Source organism: Telopea speciosissima, chromosome 4 (assembly GCF_018873765.1).
Source record: "Telopea speciosissima isolate NSW1024214 ecotype Mountain lineage chromosome 4, Tspe_v1, whole genome shotgun sequence".
In the NCBI taxonomy this organism is placed as follows: domain Eukaryota; kingdom Viridiplantae; phylum Streptophyta; class Magnoliopsida; order Proteales; family Proteaceae; genus Telopea; species Telopea speciosissima.
Window position 1 is genome coordinate 46559209 of NC_057919.1, and position 19472 is coordinate 46578680.

Sequence of the window (19472 nt, forward strand, 5' to 3'; positions counted from 1 at the left end):
TCTTTAATCAAATTATCTCTAATTGATGGGAGGATGACTACATATATATAGACCTTCTACAATTCCTTATTTGACTCATAAAAGGACCTCCTAATCACTCAAATCCACTCAATGAAGTAAACTCAAAACAAAACTCTATCTAGCTATTTAAGTATCCTAATCTAAACTCAAACACTAAACTTAAGTACTAATCCCGTGGACTAACATTATCTCCACTTTATGGGTTAGGTCCATTAGATCAATACACACAAAAGCAAGAAGAGCCCAAGGTCCATAGAACCCAACCATGGGTGAAAATAAAGTATTTTGAGGACCAATTGACCCAATTGGACAATCTTAACTACATCGATTCCCTTGAGAAAAAACTCACCCTCGAGTTTTGAAAAATGGGAGAATCAGCACCACTCGATCAACATCCACAATCATCGGCTTTGACGGGGCATTGATCCTGCTTATGTCACGTTCAACCGTCAAGATCTCCTGACGATCATTAACAAATAATATCTCTCCAATTGGAATCTGATCGTGGGGTTTCACTTCAGCAATCGTACCGTCGATTAATTCCTTAGCTTCAATCTTGATCGGACCATTTACTTTAGCTTGATTGTCACTTTCGTTGTCAACCTTTTATACCAACTAAGATCCATCTTCTGAAGATTCTATCATACTCGACATCTTGTCACAGAAGTAGTTGGTAATATCAGCAATTTCCCTACAGCCTGTCCTAAAATCAATAAGCCTTATTTGAAGGTCACCAAGTTCTGTTTGCAGTTTATGAAAAGCATCTCTAATCAAGAGGAGTAAATCATATGAATCAACCTCCATGATGTAGCCTCATGTATGACTCTGATACCAATTAATGCAATCTGAAAATCCAGATTTGGATTTCAGATGCAAGCAGGCCAAATAATCAAATTTGTGATCAGATTTCAGATAAAGGAAGCAATTACGTTGTTAAGGGAAGAAATCAGATCGATAGAAGAGGAGGGAAGAGAGATGCGATCGATCTTCTTGGAAGGAAGAAGAGAGAAGAAGTGAACAAAAAAGAAGAGAAGAAATCAAGTTTGGGATATCAATCCTGTATGCACTGCTCAACGGCAACAAAACTTTTAGAACTCATATTCTTTACTCAAATCATCTCTAATTGATGTGGGGATGTATTACATATATATAGACCTAAAATTCTTAATTTGATTCATAAAAAGACTCCTAATCAATCTAATATGCTCAATAAAGCAAATAAACTCAAAAAACAACTCTATCTAGCTATTTAAGTATCATAATCAAACCCAAATACTCAACTTAACTACTAATCCTGTGTACTAACATTATCACCACTTTATGGGTTAGGCCCATTACATTAATAAACCAAAAAATAAGAAACCCAAGGTCCATAGAACCCAACCATTGGCCAGAATAAAGTATTTTGAGGTCTGATTGACTCAATTGGACAATCTTAATTGTATCAGTCTTATTATTAGGGAGGTATTAGTAGAAATCCCATTGTTACACTTTATTACATATTTTAAGACTAGATCCCATTACTAATATATTAAAAATATCAAAACATGTTGTGACTGAGAAAGAGTGACCATCAAGGAGGTAGCGTGGGTTGGTCATTCTAACTGTATTGTATTTATCTCATGATAAAACAACTGAATCACCAGCATCTTTCATGGATAAGACTGAATTTCATGGTACACATCTGCCCTTCATTACAATATTAGATTCAGAAGTAACCAAGGCCTGATTAGCCCACATAGACTTTCCAAGTTTATCCTACAACTGTAAAATGTGTTGTTACCATAATGTTGGCACCTATCGTTAGGAAGTCCTCTATGTCTTCCACCATTATGTATACCATGACCATGACATGTAGTTCTTAGGCCAGAAGGCCACAATTGTTGGTGCGAGAAACGGTGACTAAAGCATCCTTAAAAGTAGCCTAATAGAAGTTGACTTGAGAGAAATAACAAGAGGGAACTGCCATATGCTGCCTCTGAGATTGTATGCTATTCAATGAAGGTAAATTGTCGTTGGTCAGCTGCTAAACTTTTACAGGTGGTAACTATCATTCGGCTTATGTAATAAATTAACCATTTGAAATCATAGTTTTCAAGGTGTCGCCTGGCATCCTAGCTCTTTCTTGGACCCAAGGCATCGACATGCCTTTTTGATACTTCACGAGTTTACGTTGATTTATGTTTATTATTTTGTTTTTTGATGAATATGCTTGTAATATACCATATGCTTTGTTTATTATATGTTGGATTTCTCATATTAGGGCATTACTAGCATAATTATATCATATTGCATTGATATGACTTCTATATTGCATATAAGCATAATTTATAATATTATCATTGCTATATGGGCACCTTGTTTCCTAGGCGGCCCTTTTATGTCTTAGGTTGCCTAGTCGCCATGACAACTATGTTTGAAATTTCTTCTCGTCATTTCAACTTCACTAGTAATAGGCCCATACATGCATAGGACTTCTCACCTACGTTTGAAGGTCCTGTTTATGATCAAGGTTCTAAAACTCGGTTTCGACCAGTCAGAAACCAAGATATGGTCGAAACCTGGTTGAAATCAGGGAATTTTTTCCCAGTCATCTCGAGTTGGTGGTTTCAAGGCCTAGAAATGCTTTTTTTGTTCTGGTTTTTGTATACAGCCTATTTGTTACTTTCTAAACATAATGCATGAAATATTTTCACCCGAAAAAAAAAAAACACTCAAAATGGTACTTGTGGTTATTGACCCAAGTTTACTAGTGTACACACAGTGTACTAAGAATCATAGTTGTCAAGTTGTTAAGAACAAAAACTGGATTTTCGGTGGTAGGTGCAATTTTCAACCTTTAAATGCTGGGGTTTTTCTCATATCTAAAAATTCCATAAAATCTTAATATGGTAAAACATTACTAAAAACCAAAAGTGTGGTAAAATATTCATATGTTTTGATATTTAAAAAAAATATTTTCATTCAGAGCGATTTTGACAGCGTGATAAACTTTCCAACAAATCCAATGTTGTTTAAATTTGATTTATATTGAAGGAGTTATGTACTGGTTAAACTTAATTTGGTGTGCGCGAATGGTGTCAAAATCGCTTTGAAAGATTTTTTTTTTTAAATATCAAAGCAAATGAATATTTTACCACACTTTTGATTTTTAGCAATGTTTTACCATATTAAGATTTTTGAAATTTTAGATATGAGAAAACCCCCAACATTTAAAGGTTGAAATTTGCACCTACCGCCGAAAATCCAGTTTTTGTTCTTGATTTGGGGGGTTGACTTTTTATCCTTTTGTAATTTATTTTTTAACTATTTTTATTTGATTCAAATAGGGGGGGTATTTGCTTATTTATGAATAATATCTTAAGTAAATGAAAACATTTACTTAAATGATATTAGGCATAAATAAGTGTTTATCCTGGTTTAGAGCCAGGTTTCCTTAAGTTTCGATGGGCATAAAGTGTTGAAACTTGCAAAATTACCAATATCTTGGTCAAAACTGGTCGAAACCTGTCGGCTGTTGAGTTAAGGGATTTTTTAAAGTCGTAGCTTATCTCGTCTTGGTCGAGATTTAGAACCATGTTTGTTATTTGTCTAACACATCTACTTGAAAACTTCTCCCATGTCCACATGGTGTGTTGGTGTTGAGAGATTAGAATTAGGAGTGAATGCTTGGATGGTCTAAGATAGACCCCAAGTCATATATTTATAATAAGGAATCAAAATTACATGAATAGAATTATCCCTATCATAGCCGACATGGCTATACATGAAATAAAACAGTAAAAAGTCCAGAATACCCCCCACGGTATTCTGGCCCATATAATCAAACACTCCCCCTGAAGTTGGAGCATATATGTCGTGCATGCCCAACTTGACTAAGATAGGAAGAAACACTTTGCCACTTAGCCCCTTAGCCCCTTGGTGAACACATCGGCTAACTGATCAGCAAACTTCACAAAGGGAACAGCATAGATGAGTCCGGTTTCGAGCTTCTCCTTGATGAAATGTCGGTCAACCTCAACATGCTTAGTACGATCATGCTGGACAGGGTTATGAGCAATGCTAATGGGGCTGCTTCATTATCACAATAAAGCATCATGGGAAGATGAACAACACCACCAATACCTTGCAACAATCCTCTAAGCCATAAAAGTTCACAGATTCCTTGTGCCATTGCACGGAACTCTGCTTCAGCACTAGACCTTGCCATAACATTCTGCTTCTTGCTACGCCACGTGACAAGGTTTCTACCCTCAAAGGAACAATAGCCAGAAATTGATTTTCTTGTCAGTAGAGCCAGCCTAATCGGCATCAGTATAAGCTTCAACCTTCAGATGACCATTGGGAGAGAAGAATTCTTTTTCCTGGAGCAGACTTCAAATATCGCAAAATACGAAGGACTACCTCCATGTGAGAGGAATTAGGATCATGCATAAACTGACTCACCAAACTTACAACAATGGCTATGTCAGGTCGTGTGTGAGAGAGATAGATTAGTTTGCCTACTAATCGCTGATAACGGCCTTTGTCGACAGGTTCACCCTCTTTCTCCCTAAGTCTTGTAGAAGCTTCCATAGGAGTATCTGAAGGATGACAACTTAGCAACCCAGTCTCAGACAATAGATCTAGGATATATTTCCTTTGAGAAAGAAAGATGCCCTTTGAAGGTCAAGCAACTTCTATCCCTAGAAAATATTTTAGAGTCCCCAGATCCTTTACTTCAAACTCACAGCCACGGAAGTGCTTCAATTTATTGATAGCATCACCATCATTACCAGTGACCACAATATCATCCACATAGACTATGAGAATAGTTACTTTGTCACCAACTCGTCTGATGAACAAAGTGTGATCAACATTGCTTTGCTTATATCCTGCTGAAATCATAGTCTTGTGAAACCTGCCAAACTAGGCTCTAGGTGACTGCTTCAAACCATAAAGAGCACGCTTCAATTTACAGACCTTACCCCTGGTCCTGTCATCAGAGAATCCTGGTGGAACATCCATATATACCTCTTCCTCAAGCTCCCCATGGAGGAAGGCGTTCTTTACATCCAGCTGTTGAAGATCCCACCCAAGATTTGCAACACAAGATAATAACACCCTTACAGTGTTGAGTTTCGCCATTGGTGCATAGGTCTCCTAATAGTCAACTCCATAAGTTTGAGTGAACCCCTTTGCAACCAATCGTGCCTTATAACGATCTACTGTCCCATCTGCCTTTTGTTTGATCACAAACGTATTATTTTTGTGTATTTTGCTCTCATTTCTTCCAACATTGCTGCCTTCCAGTTTCCATCTGTAGATGCTTCCTGCCAATTTTTTGGAATGGAAACAGAAGAAAGAGAAGATACGAATGCACGAAAAGGAGAAAGAGAACTATAAGAAACAAAACGAGATATGGGATGCAAAGTGCAAGTCCTAGTACCTTTGCGATAAGCAGTAGGTAGGTCGGAGGAAGAGGGCTTACCAGGAGAGGAAGGATCTGGATCTTGAGCCGGCAACTCGATGGGTATCGGTGCTACAGTGGATTGAAGCTTCCCCCTATTGGTGCTTCCCTTTTTATAGGTGATCATATTGAAGTTGTCAATCTTCTTCTGAAACTCACCAATAGTTCGTTTGACAGGAGTCAGCTCCCCCTGAATAGGAACATCAACAACACTCTTTCCCATGGTCTCCCCCTGTAAAGGACTCCCTTCGGATGAGGGGGGAACAGCCAGAGGGGGTTGGGCAGCAGCCAAGGGAGATTCGGCAGCAGTCAAAGGAGGTTGGGCAGCACCCGTAGGAGGCTGGACAGCAGCCGTAGGTGGCTGGACAACAGCCGTAGGGGTTAGAAAAGGAGGAACCTCAAGAGGAGGAACCTGAAAAGACAGCACATCTTCACTAGAACTCTCCCCCTAAAGAAGTGGTGAAGAATAATAGGAAACGGTCTCATGAAAAATAACATCCATACTGACCAAAGTACGGCGGGAAGGGGGGTGGTAGCACTTGTAACCCTTCTGGGTTGGAAAATAACCCAAGAAAATACAACGTAACCCCCTAGGTTCAAGTTTGCCTGGAGATTTTGTATCTCTAGCATAACACATACAACCAAACACTTTGGGAGTAACAAAAAAGGAGGAATTCCCCAGTAAAACTTCAGCTGGACTATGAGAGTTAAGAACCCGGGAAGGTAGCCTATTGATGAGATAGGCAGCAATGAGGACAACATCTCCCCAATACTAAGATGGGACATGTCTAGCAAACATCAAAGCCCTGGCCACCTCTAACAAGTAGCGGTTTTTCCTTTCTGCCACACCATTTTGGGTAGGGGTATCAACACAATTGATCTGGTGAACAATACCATGGTCAGTTAGATAGTTTTGAAATGGAGATTCTTTATACTTGGTTCCATTATCACTTCTCAATATTTTGAGAGTAGCTTGGAACTGAGTTTGGACCATTTTATGAAAATGCCGAAAACACTCAAAAACTTGATTTTTTGTTTGTAAAAGATACACCCATGTGTGCCAAGAGTGACAGTCAATAAAAGAAACAAACCATTGGTGATCGGAACGAGATGTTTTACGACTAGGACCCCAAACATCAAAATGCACCAATTGAAAACAAAAAGAACTCCTTTTATTTGTTAAAGAATAAGTTGATCGTGCCTATTTGGCCAGAACACAAGCCTCACAAAAAAAATCATCATTAGTACATAGGGTGACCAAACTAGGGAATAAATGTGCTAAAATTCCTAATGGAGGGTGACCTAATCTAAAGTGCCATTGGTAAAGTTCAGAAGAGACCAAGGAGTTCTGAGGTAGCAGAGAAGCTAATGGGGGTGGAGAGGGACGACCATCTTTAAGCAAGTACAATCCACTATGTACTTTACCCAATCCAACGTCTTCCCAGAGTCCAGATCCTAAAAAACACAATGGGAAGGAAAAAAAGTTACTTTGCAATTAAGATCACGAGTAATACTACTAATAGAAAGAAGGTTAGTAGTAAAATTAGGAATATGTAAAATAGAGGACAAAGGAAGAGAAGAAGTACAGTTAATGATTCTTTTTCCAGATCTGGAGGAAAGGGAACCATAAGCTACTTTGACCTTGTCTTTCCCAAAAGTGGGAGAATAACGATGGAACAGACTAGAGGAACCGGTCATATGATTTGTAGCTCCAGAATCTATGATCCAAGGATGGGAAGCTACATAAGCACAGTGACCACTAAATGGAATACCTGACCGGGCAAAGTGTGAACCTGAAGGAGCAGCGGAGTTGGCAGTATCAGCAGATGTAGTAGAGGCAGTAGCAGCGGAAGTGCTTAGCACACGTAGGAATGCTTGTAGATCATCCTGGGATAGACCAATGTCAGTAGCAGGGGCTGTAGTAACAGTCTCAATGTGATGAGCCTTGTTCTTTAGCTTTGTCTTTGTCTTAGCAGCCCTTTTTTCTTCAAAGTCAGCTGGTTTCCCATGAAGTTTCCAGCACTTCTCTTTGGTGTGGTAGGGTTTGTGACAGTGCTCACAAACAACAGTCCCTGTAGTAGAATCACCAAGAGAAGCAGTGCCAACAGGTGTAAGAGTAGCCGGGGCAGCAGCCTTGAGGGCTGATCTGTCAGTAATAGGTGGGTGCAGAATAGCAGCCCTACAGTTTTCCTCAGAGGACACTAAGGCATAGGATTGTTCAAGTGTGGGAAAAGGTTTACGGCCCAACACTTAAACACGAATCTGGTCATACTCCACATTTAAACCAGCCAAAAAATCACACACTGATCTTGTCCACATGTTTCTTATATGAAGCAATGTCAGCAACTGTAGTAGGGTGGAAATCAGAGAAGTGGTCCAATTGTTGCCACAGACTGCGTAGAGTAGCATAGTATTTGGAAACTGAAAATTCTCCCTGAGTAGTGTGGAGCACCTTCTTCCCAAGTTCATTTACTTGGGCATCATTGCCAAGCTGCCAGTAAGTTTCCTTGCAAGCAGCCCAAATCTGAGAGGCTGTATCAAGGAGAAGAAAATTATGTTGCAGATCTGAAGTCATAGAACCAATCAGGTAGGACATGAGAACACCATTGTTGGCAAGCCATCTTTCTTGAGCATGACCAGTCTCAGTTGGCATAACAGTGGTGCCATTAATGTGACCAGTAAGGCCAAGGCCAGCAATGGCAAAGGAAGCAGACCGAGACCAAAGCAAGTAATTAGAACCATCCAGTTTGATTGGATTAGGAGGAAAGGTATGAAATTCTGATTTGCCTTGGCCATCACCAATAGAAGTTGCAGTCAAATTAATTGAGTCACCCATGATCACAGAGAAGTTGGTGTGATGAGAAACCCAAGAATCCCTTCAAGGTAAGTGCTGAAATTTGGTGGAGAATCCTCTTTTAATATAGGGAGAGATGTCTCAAAAAACCAGCAGCATCTAACAGAGAAGTCCTTGAGATTGACTTTTTCAGGGTTTTTTTCAAAACTCTGATTTTGTTGAAATCGATGGAGGGCTGATTGCTGACAAAAAAACACTAGATAGAGCTGAAACTTGAATCGAGTATGCTTCTAATAGGACTGAAGTACTCCTCCAAAAACCAGCCCCAATGGAAACCTGAAACTCCTAGGTCAATATTTGTCAGGGTTTTGGAGAAAACCCTGATTTGATGAAAAGAAATCGATCTAGGTCTTCAATCTTGTTGGAGATAGGAACTGATCCAAAGAAATAAATACTGCTGCAGTTCTTCAGTCTTCAATGAGGTAGATTGGTCCCTTGGTAAGAAGTGGAAGCAATCCAAAAAAAAACTGAAGAAGCAAATATCGCAGGCAGCAAGAACTTGTCCCTATCAATCAAAAAACTGTATCATAGGATGAGGTAAAGGGGGGCAGCAACTGGATCTGTCGATCACCTCATCAGTGTTGCCCTAGTGGGAGAATGATGGAGAGGGAAGATCAAAACAGAAGAGGGGGGTGGGAAGAAGAGATCGAGAGTGAAAGGGAGGAGGGGGGGGGAATCGAGAATGGAAGGAAATTCCCTAATTCAAACCTGCTTTGATGCCATGTTGAGGGATTAGAATTAGGAGTGAATGCTTGGATGGTCTTAAGGTAGACCCCAAGCCATATATTTATAATAAGGAATCAAAATTACATGGACAGAATTGTCCCTATCATAGCCGACATGGCTGTACATGAAATAGAATAGTAAAAAGTCCAGAATACCCCCCACAGTATTCTGGCCCATATAATCCAACAGTTGGACACTTTTATGGACATAGCAAGACAGTTATTTGGACATACTTCTCTGGAAAAAAAATAAAGACACTTTTTTTTTGAGTGAAGACAAAATTCATTACCAAAATGGGAAAAGAGATGCAAGAAGCCCCTATAAAAGGAGAAGAAGAAAAAACAATACAGGACAACAATGCTAACAAAGCATAACCCGATCCTCAGGGAGAAGAAGAGTGTTTGATGCTTACGTAATTTAACAAGGCAATAGAATAGAAGGAACTCTTCTATTATGTAAGCAGCAAACCTCTCCAGCTTGTTTTTTCATTATTTTTACCATTACACATCCATCCATCTACTTCCATCACATATCTATTAAACTTGAACCTAATCAAGGCTCCAGCACTTTCATACCCACTTAAACCCTGGGTGATAAAACCTTTTAACATACTTCTTTCTGTTACTCTGTAAAAAACCCCATAAACTTTCATCAAACTTTTCCACATTATCCATAATTCAATGCCTATTCCATCCATCTTTCAACATATTGAAAAATCCCAATTACATAAAAAAAAAGAAAAATTTTTAGTGTCCTGTTGTTTCATGAACTTACTTTTGCTGCAAACAGAAAGTTATTCTCACTCTTTCTCTCTTTTCCAACTACCAATTCGGCTTGTGCTATGTTGATTTCACTTCTTGAAGGCTGCTGTCATTGTGGAAACCTGGTTCTTTTCCTGTGGCTGTTGTGCATTACTGTGGGTATTTTGATAATTGGAGAACATTTTTCTTCACCGTGGGTGACAAGAATCTAGCCATTGGGGTGTCATTATTCCCTCTGCCTCCCCTATTGTATGAAGTTCGAAATGCCCTTGGCACTATTCCAGGAGTTCTTTCCAACCACCAGAGCCTGGGGATTCAGAGATTCTCTCTTCACCGTGGGTGAAGGAAAACTCGGTCCTTGCAAAATGCCTCCTTTTACTTGATTAGAATACTTTGGATCTTGGTCTATCTTTAGGAGTAGGAAGTTATAGTCAAATGCACAAACAGACAAGATGATGCAGGACAGGAAGCAAACCAATCTGCATGTGGGTTATGGTCCCATGAATAGGAAACAAACCAATCTCTGCCACTGGTAACAATAACTTGGAGCAGACTAATAATCAATCATAAATTTGTGAAAATTCTAATAGGATTCCAAATCAAGCCAAGCTTCATCAATATATAACTACCACATGCCCCTCCCAAAATCATTCATCAGTTGGTAGAAAAAGCCACCAAAAAAATTAATAAAATTCAGCAAAGATCAATGTTGTAGTAGGTAGCAATCAGGTATAAAAAGTAAATTTAACTCCAACCAGCACATGCAAAGCTCTATTTTAGGAGAGATTAGAGTTAAATAATAGAATCAAACGAACTTTATGGATAGAATCATAGCAATTTCAACCCCAAACATTTGTCAAAACCGAGCAACTGGAATCTGTACCGTAGCGTTCAGTGATGGCACTGTAGTTTCGATTTATCTACAGAATAGAAAAAACTTCTCTATCATCTGGAACTAGGTTAAGAATGGAAGATCTTACAAGAAAGTTTAATTTAAATCAACAGAGAATTCTGCACCAATTCTGTTGACGCAGTGGCCCTAGAGTGGTTGGACCAGTACGACCATCTTTGGAAACCTAAACCTAAACGGAACAGAGCGAACTTCGGTTTTTGGCCTAATAAGGGGTGGTAGCAATTATGTACTTCTTTGGGTTATTTCCTCTTATTATTTTTTTAAGATGGTAAGAACTTCAATAATCAGTCACCAACCAGAGACGAGGAGAGAAAGAGAGAGACGATGGAGAGAAGAGCATGGTGAAGAACCGTCCAGCGATAGAACAAGTCCGTGTAACTATCTTTGTACAGAAAACTCTTTATTTATATTAAAAGTAAATAAATAATCCTAGTTACAATCAAATAATAAAACCTAGAAAGAAAAGGAAACTGAAAATAGAAACATAACTAAGCTAGAACACTCCTACTAACTCTCGGTTGAACCTAACACAACAACTAGGTCCAATAGCGGTCCAGGACCCCTATAGACCAATACTTTAACAATTTTATTTGGTTGATAGAGTCATAGGAGATAGGCTAGGTAGTTTTGCATTCTATTTTAGTTTTACAGTTGGAATAGGAGTCTTTATTTGGTTGATAGAGTCATAGGAGATAGGCTAGGTAGTTTTGCATTTTATTTTAGTTTTACAGTTGGAATAGGAGTTTTTGTTTTATTTCTTCTCTTTATACTTGTAATCAAAGAGAAATTTTAAAATTTTGGAATAGAAAGTGAATTGAGTTTGCTTACTGTGAGAGTAGCGTGACTGTGGCTGCGAAATTCTAATCTCTTCTCCTCCCTCTTCCCCATCGATTCATTCCTTTCCCTCTGTCAGGTAAATATTTCTACCTTCATTTCTCTCTTTCCCGCACTGTTTCCCTTTGTTGTTCTTGGTGTCTTTTCCCTGTTCTGCTTTGGTGTTACCCACAGTCATCCCTAATCATCCATTGATCTCCCCACTCTCTTCCCTCTCTCTAGAACTTTGGGAGTTTGGTTTCTACCCTAATCCTCCATTGGTCTCCCCGACTCTCTTCCCTTTCTCTTGGGAACTTTGGGAGATTGGTTCCTATCCTTGGGTGACTCCATATTTTTAATCTCAGTCTTTTAAGATCCCTTCAATAGTGAGAACCAAGCCTGCAACTTGCTGGTATTGTTACCACCAGTCCATGATTTTAGACTTCATTATTCAATTGACAGTTGGCAATTGTAACTAAATCTTGCTGGAATCAATGGGGTTAGGTGAATCGATTCCCTACCTGGAATTTCAGGCCAAACTGTGACCGTACGAGAGAACTTGGAATCTATCCTGACTTCCATTGGTTTCTATTGTGATCGAAGCTTGAAGATGATACTGTTCATCTCTCTATTTTAAGTCTTATTTATTAATTCCCAATATTATCCCTCCCTGTTGTCCTTTATTTTAACTTTGTTCCAAGTTTGTCCCCTTATAATAACTCATATTCCCAATTATGTCCCTTGCTTATCTTATGGCTAACATATCCTTTACGCTTCTTATTTACAACCCTAATTATATATTTCAGTTTATTTACAATTCTGCCATTACTCTTATAAACTTAAAAAAATTTATTGTTTTGCCACTAAGCTCTTGATTTGAATCTTTTATTACTTGGGTGGGGCCCATTTCGAAATAGGGTTTTCGAACCCCGGGATCGCATCAATTTTGTATCAGAGCCAAAATCCCTCCATATTCTAACCATGGTGGCCAATAGTGAGGTTCTCTAACAAGTCAACTCCTATAAAGATGAAACCAGTACAAAAATTGATAACCTCACAGATCATGTTGATACCCTCAACACAATTGTCAATTCCATCCAGACTATGTAGGCATCTATACAAGCTTCCATTGATTGACTGTTGACTTCAGATAAAGGAAATGAAAGAGTCCCATGCAGTCTGAGGATTCTTCCAACTTTGTCCCACAGGGCCCATCTCATGTTACACCTCCGCCACCTTCATTGCCACTGCCGCCACATTACTTGCCACCACCACTACCAACCGTTTGGTAGCTTATATTGATAAGGATTTTTATACCTTTCAGAAGAGCAACTTAATATTGAGACAGTTAATTTGGAGGCAGAGCGTGAGCCGGGTGGAGGCAACGACAATAAGAGTGATGGGGAGTGACAACCTTGTTATGTTTTTCGTCCTGTTTTGGCCACTCACAAGGTCTGTGAAGATGAAGATTGGTGTCGCAACAGTAGCTTCTAGACCAGCATGAAGTGCAATGACCAATTATGTAGTATGGTGATTTTTTTTTTTTAGATTCACAATTATGTAGTATGGTGATTGATGGAGGTAGTTGTACTAATATCGTCTTTGAAGATGCTATTCGTAAGCTTGGATTGTAGGCAGTCACATCCAAATCCCAACACTAATCTCAAGATTACTGATAGGTATTTGCTCACATACTCTATTGGTGGGTTCGTGGATACTATATATGGCGTCCTCCCTCTGTAGGTCTGTCACATTTTTCTTGGTCTACCAAGGCTGTTTGATATGAAGACAACATTATGGGTATGTGAATTCCTACTCTTTCGAGCACTGTAACAAAGAAATGAAGTTTCTTCCCGCTGAAGATCTCCTCAAAATTAAGCTCAAGAAGATTGCGGGTACATTCCTTCTCCTATGTCCTTATCCAAACTCAATGGAGTCAAGTTCTTTTTAGAAGAGGAGAGTTGATGCAGTGGCTCTAGAGTGCTTGGACCAATACGACTGGTTTTGGAAACCCAAATCCAAATGGAACCGAGCCAACTTGGAGTTTTTGTTTAATAAGGACTGGCAGTACTTATTTACTTTTTTGGATTATTTTCTTTTATTATTTTATTTGGTTGATAGAGCTGTAGGAGATTGGCTAGTTAGTTTTGAACTCTATTTTAGTTTTAGAGTTGGAATAGGAGTCTTTGTTTGTTTTATTTCTTCTCTTTATATACCAGTAATCAAAGACAGAATTTAGATTTTGGAGTAGAAAGTTTATTTAGTTTGCGCACTGTGAGTGCAGCGTAATTGTGGCTGCGGAATTCTTCTCTCTTCTCCTCCCTCTTCCCCATCGATTCATTCCTTGCCCTCTGTCAGCTAAATATTTTCTACCTTCTTTTCTCTCCTTCCCGCACTGTTTCCCTTCGTTGTTCTTGATGTCTTTTCCCTTCCCTGCTTTGGTGTTACCTACAGTCATACCTAGTCATCCGTTGATCTCCCCGATTCCCTGACTCTCTTCCCTTTCTCTCTGGAACTTTGGGAGGTTGGTTCCTACCCTTGGGCGACTCCATACTTTTAATCTCTGTCTTTTAAGATCCCTTCAATAGTGAGAACCAAGCCTGCAACTTGCTGGTACTGTTACCGCCAGTCCATGATTTCAGACTTCACTAGTCAATCGACAGTTGACAGTTGGAACTAAATCTGCCTGGAATCAATGGGTTTTGGTGAATTGATTCCCTACCAGGAATTTCAAGCCAAACCATGGCCATACAAGTGAGTTCTCTCACTTGGAATCTATCCTAACCCCCACTGTGATCGAAGCTTGAAGATGATACTTTTCATCTCTCTATTTTAAGTTTTATTTATTAATGTCCAATATTACCTCTCCCTTTGTCTTTACTCCCTTTAGTCCTTTATTTTAATTTTGTTCCAAGTTCGACCCTTTATAATAAATCATATTCCCTATTATGTCCCTCCCTTATCTTTTGGCTAACATGCCCTTTAAGATTCCTCTTATTTACAGCCCTGCCATCCTATTATAAATTTCAGTTTATTTGCAATTCTGCCATTATGCTTTTTAACTTCAAAATATTTACTGTTTTGCCACTCAGCTCTTGATTTGTGTCTTCTATTACTTAGGTGGGTCATAGGCTCATAGCAAACCTAAATAGGGTTTTTTAACCCCGGAATCTCATCAACAGTAGTTGAAATCCATAATCTATAGCAGAAAAGCATGTGTGACAACTGACAGTGATAGAAACGTTAATTCAAAACTAATAACCAACTTTCCCTTCTCCCCACGTGATGGCCTGGAATAGACTAACCCCTATTCCAAGAAAAAGGAAAGAAAATATGCACCCTAAGTCAGATGTCTAAATCTAATAATCAAATAAACTCCCTGTGTATAAAATTTACTGCAGGATTACAACTTATTCCCAAAGAAATTCCATATTCTTTGAATGCTCCTTAAGACTTTCTTTTGTGGTGGTGTCAGTATGTCACTTCCTCTTGGTCATTCTGTGAGTACCTGCAACATCAGGTTCAGAATATTTGACTCTTTCTGTCTCATATGTCATTAATTCGCCGACTTGTGAGCTACTACATGAATATGTAAGGTTATGGGCATAGTTGTCAAGGTGTCGCCTAGGTGTCCAGGCTTTTTTTGGGGTCTAAGGCGACAACACACCTTGTTAACACTTCATGAGTGTATGTTGATTTATGTTTATTACTTTGTTTTTCTATTAATATGCTTATATTATAACATCATATACTTTGTTTACTATATGCTGAGTTTCTCATAGTTGGTTATTATTAGTATTATATAATCATATTTTATTGATATGGCTTCTATGTAGCATATAAACATAATTATATGTAATAACCATTGCTATATTACCTATATTCATATACTATACGCCTAGGGCGCCTAGCAGGGGTGTCAACCGGTCGGTCCCGGTCAGGCCTTACTGGACCACACCAATTGTATTGCTTGCACCGTGACCACCTGAATAAGAGTCGGGCCTGCATAGGGCAGGCATGGACACAATTATAATCGGTCGGTCGGTTACCAGTTTTTAATCGGGTTAGCACTGTTCGGACTAAACGGGCAGGTTCTATACGTTATGAAGGAACTTCCAGTGATTAAACTCTCGAATACCATAGAAAGAACCAAAGAACCTTAGAAATTCGAATACCATTTACAAAATCTTCAAAGCTTCAATCAAAATACTAAAACATAGCGAAAAGACCACAACTTTGATTGACAGAGATCAGAAAAAACGAGATTCTTTAATCGACAAAACCAGGGATAATCAAACTGCAACAAAACACACCTTTTCTGAGTCGTTGACGAGAATCCATCGTTCATTGCCTGAAGCATCCAATCTTCAGGCAGGAAATCATGCAACCCCAAAAGTATTGACTCAATATCTGATCAGATCTCAACAAATCTGATGAAAAACCGCTGGAAATTATCCCCAATTAAGACGAATTCCGATAACCGAGCGAGACTATAGGGTTTTTGAAAAGGTATTAGGGTTTTAGAAAACAAGGACAAACAGTAAAGCGGTCAAGAGATGTGGCTTTTTTTTTTCTGTGATCTCTTCTGTTAAATAGGCTTTCTCAGAAAGCTCACCTTGCGGCCTGCGATTTGCAGACCAGAACACCAAGTTACCAAATAATGGGAGAGAAGACGAGAAGTGATGTTATGTATAAATAATGGAGAAATGGAGCCATGGTGTTAAATTTAAAATTAAATGTTAGTCGGTGGTAATGTGTAAAATTATGGAGACAGATAAAAAGAGATGAAGATAATGTATTATTATATTTATCTATATCTATCTATTCTTTAATATGTAAGTTATACTGTTATAGGTTTCGGTTGTCCCAGTTGGGCGACTGTCTGTCTAATGCGATGCACTGGGAACAACCAAATAATAATCAGTCGGTTCCCAAGCCCGGCATGTTTATTATTCGGTCGTGTCAGTTTCGGGCTTTCACCGGTCAGGACAGGTTGGTTCTACCAGTGCGGGCCTGATATTGACACTCCTAGTGCGTAAGCAACTCCTAGGCGGGCACCTTGTTGCCTAGACATCCCTTCAATGCCTTGGGTCGCCTTGTCGGCTGGACAACTATGGTTATGGGCAGTAACAATATTCAAAATTTCAAGGGAAATCAAAGAATTAGGCAAAAGAGGATGTTCTGTAAGAATTTAAATCATGACTCAATTCCATTGAATAATATCTAATTTTATTGTTTGTGATGATTTGGGAGCCAACTAGCCAAGTCTATGTCAAAAGCCTCTCTGCGTCTAATTAGAGTCAATTCATCAAGTTTTAAAACCATGGTGTGAGCTATATGCTTATTTGTTATGTTAAAAACTTTTTGCATGCATGAGAGAAATAAATTGTCAATAAAAAATAACACATTGAAACTAGCAGCCTTCCCCTGCCCTTGGAGAGGGTTCTATGCGGTACAACTAGTTCCCTATTTTAGTCCACCATTCTCTCAGTATCTTATGGTAGTTGGAGAATGGGATGAACACATTGAAACTAGCAGTCTTCCCGTGAAATATCATACTCATGGAAGGCAAACATTTCTGTCCCCCCTCCCCACTTTATGTGATGAATTGTTTCTGTTCAAATTATATCAGAACAGGTTAGTGGTATAGACATGGTCTTCAGTAATTGAGGTGACATGATGAGATATGTAGCAACTTGGGTTCTATATTCCTTTTCAGATAAAGTCCTGCTTGCCTTTTGCAGAAGCGTTTGTCATCAGAAAGGTGTGCAGAGCTGACAATCATTGCGGCAACACATGGGCTAAAGGAGGCTTGGATCTCGAATCAGGTATTTGTTTAATTAAATAGCTTTAGTTTTCAAGAATAATGCTTGTTTTTGGAAGTTAGAATCAATCAGTGCTAGAATTCTTGAGTAAGCAATACAAAAGATAGAATTTCCTCTTCTGCCAGTGAGTTTATTCGACTCTATCACCTGAAGAAAATGGGGCACAAAGTAATGATTTCAACCAAATCTAGGATCTCACTTATCTCATTTATAGTGAATTGTATACTACATTTTGTTTGACTGCCTGCTTTTTCTGAAATCTCATTTAACATTGAATGATAATGCACCTTTCCGTCCTTTGACTGAGGGTGTGATCCATTGTGCCTCCAAATTAGGCTGATTTCTGAATACAGCACACGATTATGTATATGACATCTAATCTTGTCTGCATGTCAAATTTGTGCTTCTGTTTTGCAGCCTGTACTTGCTGTCATGTATTTGGTGCAGTACATGCCTACCATTGGATTCTGGCTTATGGACAAGGTATGAGACTTTGAAACATGAATCATGTCAGACTGTAGAAATTGGTTTATGATTCATTTTTTGTTATCAATGTGGGCTGTCCTTCTGTTGTTCTTGTTCCATGCATATCTTAGTTGTAAATTTTGTTTTAGTGGCCATTTCGGTCAAGGGACCAAAATAGATTATCGGGCATTGCATTCGGAAATTTTGGTCTAACTTTTTGGTGGGCATATATATTATGCGTGTGTGTTAAACGAATAAAATGTGCATAATTTATATGATCAAGTGCTTCTATCCATAGTTTGAAAATTCGTTTCGTTTCGGTGTTTCGGGTTGACCGAAATATCCTAAATTTCAGATATTTCGGTTGAAATTTTGCATTTTTCTGTTATGTTTCGGTAGGTCATTTCGGTGGGTTTTAAGACAAGTTAAGGCCTGAAACTTCATGGAAATCCTATTTTAGGCTATATAAACACATTTAAATGTTCAAATTACAAACATAGCCACCCAAAGTGGTGTTTTGGATTTGCACCATTGATTGGCAATGTACGGTCGAATCCTAATGTATAACTTAATTAATTACACATACACATTGTTTAAGACTTTAAGTACTAGAGGACATAATAAACTAATGATTAATAAGCAAAATAAACAAGTAAATTGATTTGGAAGTTGGAAACATAAAGTGAATGACTCATAAGTCATAACTTAAGTTATAATATTAAGTACAATCATAGTACTAAAACTCGCGAAATTTCAGTCGAGATATCGAATATTTCGAGTATCTCGACCTGTCCGAAACGAAACGCAAGTCCGAAATGAAAAAATGCAATATTTCGAATATTTCAGAAATTTCAATGAAATTTCGACGAAATTTCGTTTCGGAAATCTCGGACATTTTTGGCATTTTACACCCACAGAAAAATACCATATTTCGACGAAATTTCGGTATCTCGGAAATTTCGGTCAGACCGAAACACCGAAACGAGATTTAGTACCATGAGTACAATAAGTAAATAACAAGTTAAGAAGATGATATCAATATGACAATATCCCCATTAGTCCAATACAAGTCAAGTAGTCATCTAGTGACTCAAATGTTTACAAATATTTTAATAATAATTACTCCGACGTTCAAGATCGACCCCACTCATAGTCCGATGGAGCCGACATACATTGTTCTCCGACTATAGGACAAATGAATACCACGTCATAGTATGGGAGAAGAAACGAGTGTAGTCATCCACAGTGGCCATGTACATTGCATCATCAACATGCTGAAGGTAACCTATCCTAGGATCTGGGTCACCAAACTGTGAAGAAGCTACCCACTGATCCACTATGATATGGCGTCTCTGGGAGCATGTATGGGTACAGCAGGTGGGTTGGGTAGGAAAAGATGTCATCTACAAAAGATGATCTACTACGTCCCCATGAATGGGAGTTCCAAGTCGTACTCAAAACTGGGAATGGATGGAGAAGATATTTAATTGATCACCATGCAATGTACATAACCCCTATTTTTTTTACATTCTTGTTGTAAGAAAATAAAAAATTTGAAGCAGAGAAATAAAAAAATAATATATATATAGAAAAAAATTTCGACACCAGACTATTTTAGGTTGACCATTGCCACTTGGATGTGTAT

General features: G+C 38.6%; 1 protein-coding gene across 1 annotated transcript in view; it reads left to right on the forward strand.

The window, feature by feature from the left end:
- Window positions 1-17875, forward strand: part of LOC122660442 (dehydrogenase/reductase SDR family member 7) — a 56797-nt gene extending 38922 nt beyond the window's left edge. Inside the window, exons 10-11 of the mRNA XM_043855752.1 lie at window positions 17282-17365; window positions 17780-17875. Of these exons, the coding sequence (XP_043711687.1) occupies window positions 17282-17365; window positions 17780-17851 (156 nt within the window). The 3' untranslated portion in view covers window positions 17852-17875. The remainder of the gene's footprint in view (window positions 1-17281; window positions 17366-17779) is intronic.
- The last annotated feature ends 1597 nt before the right edge of the window (window positions 17876-19472 follow it).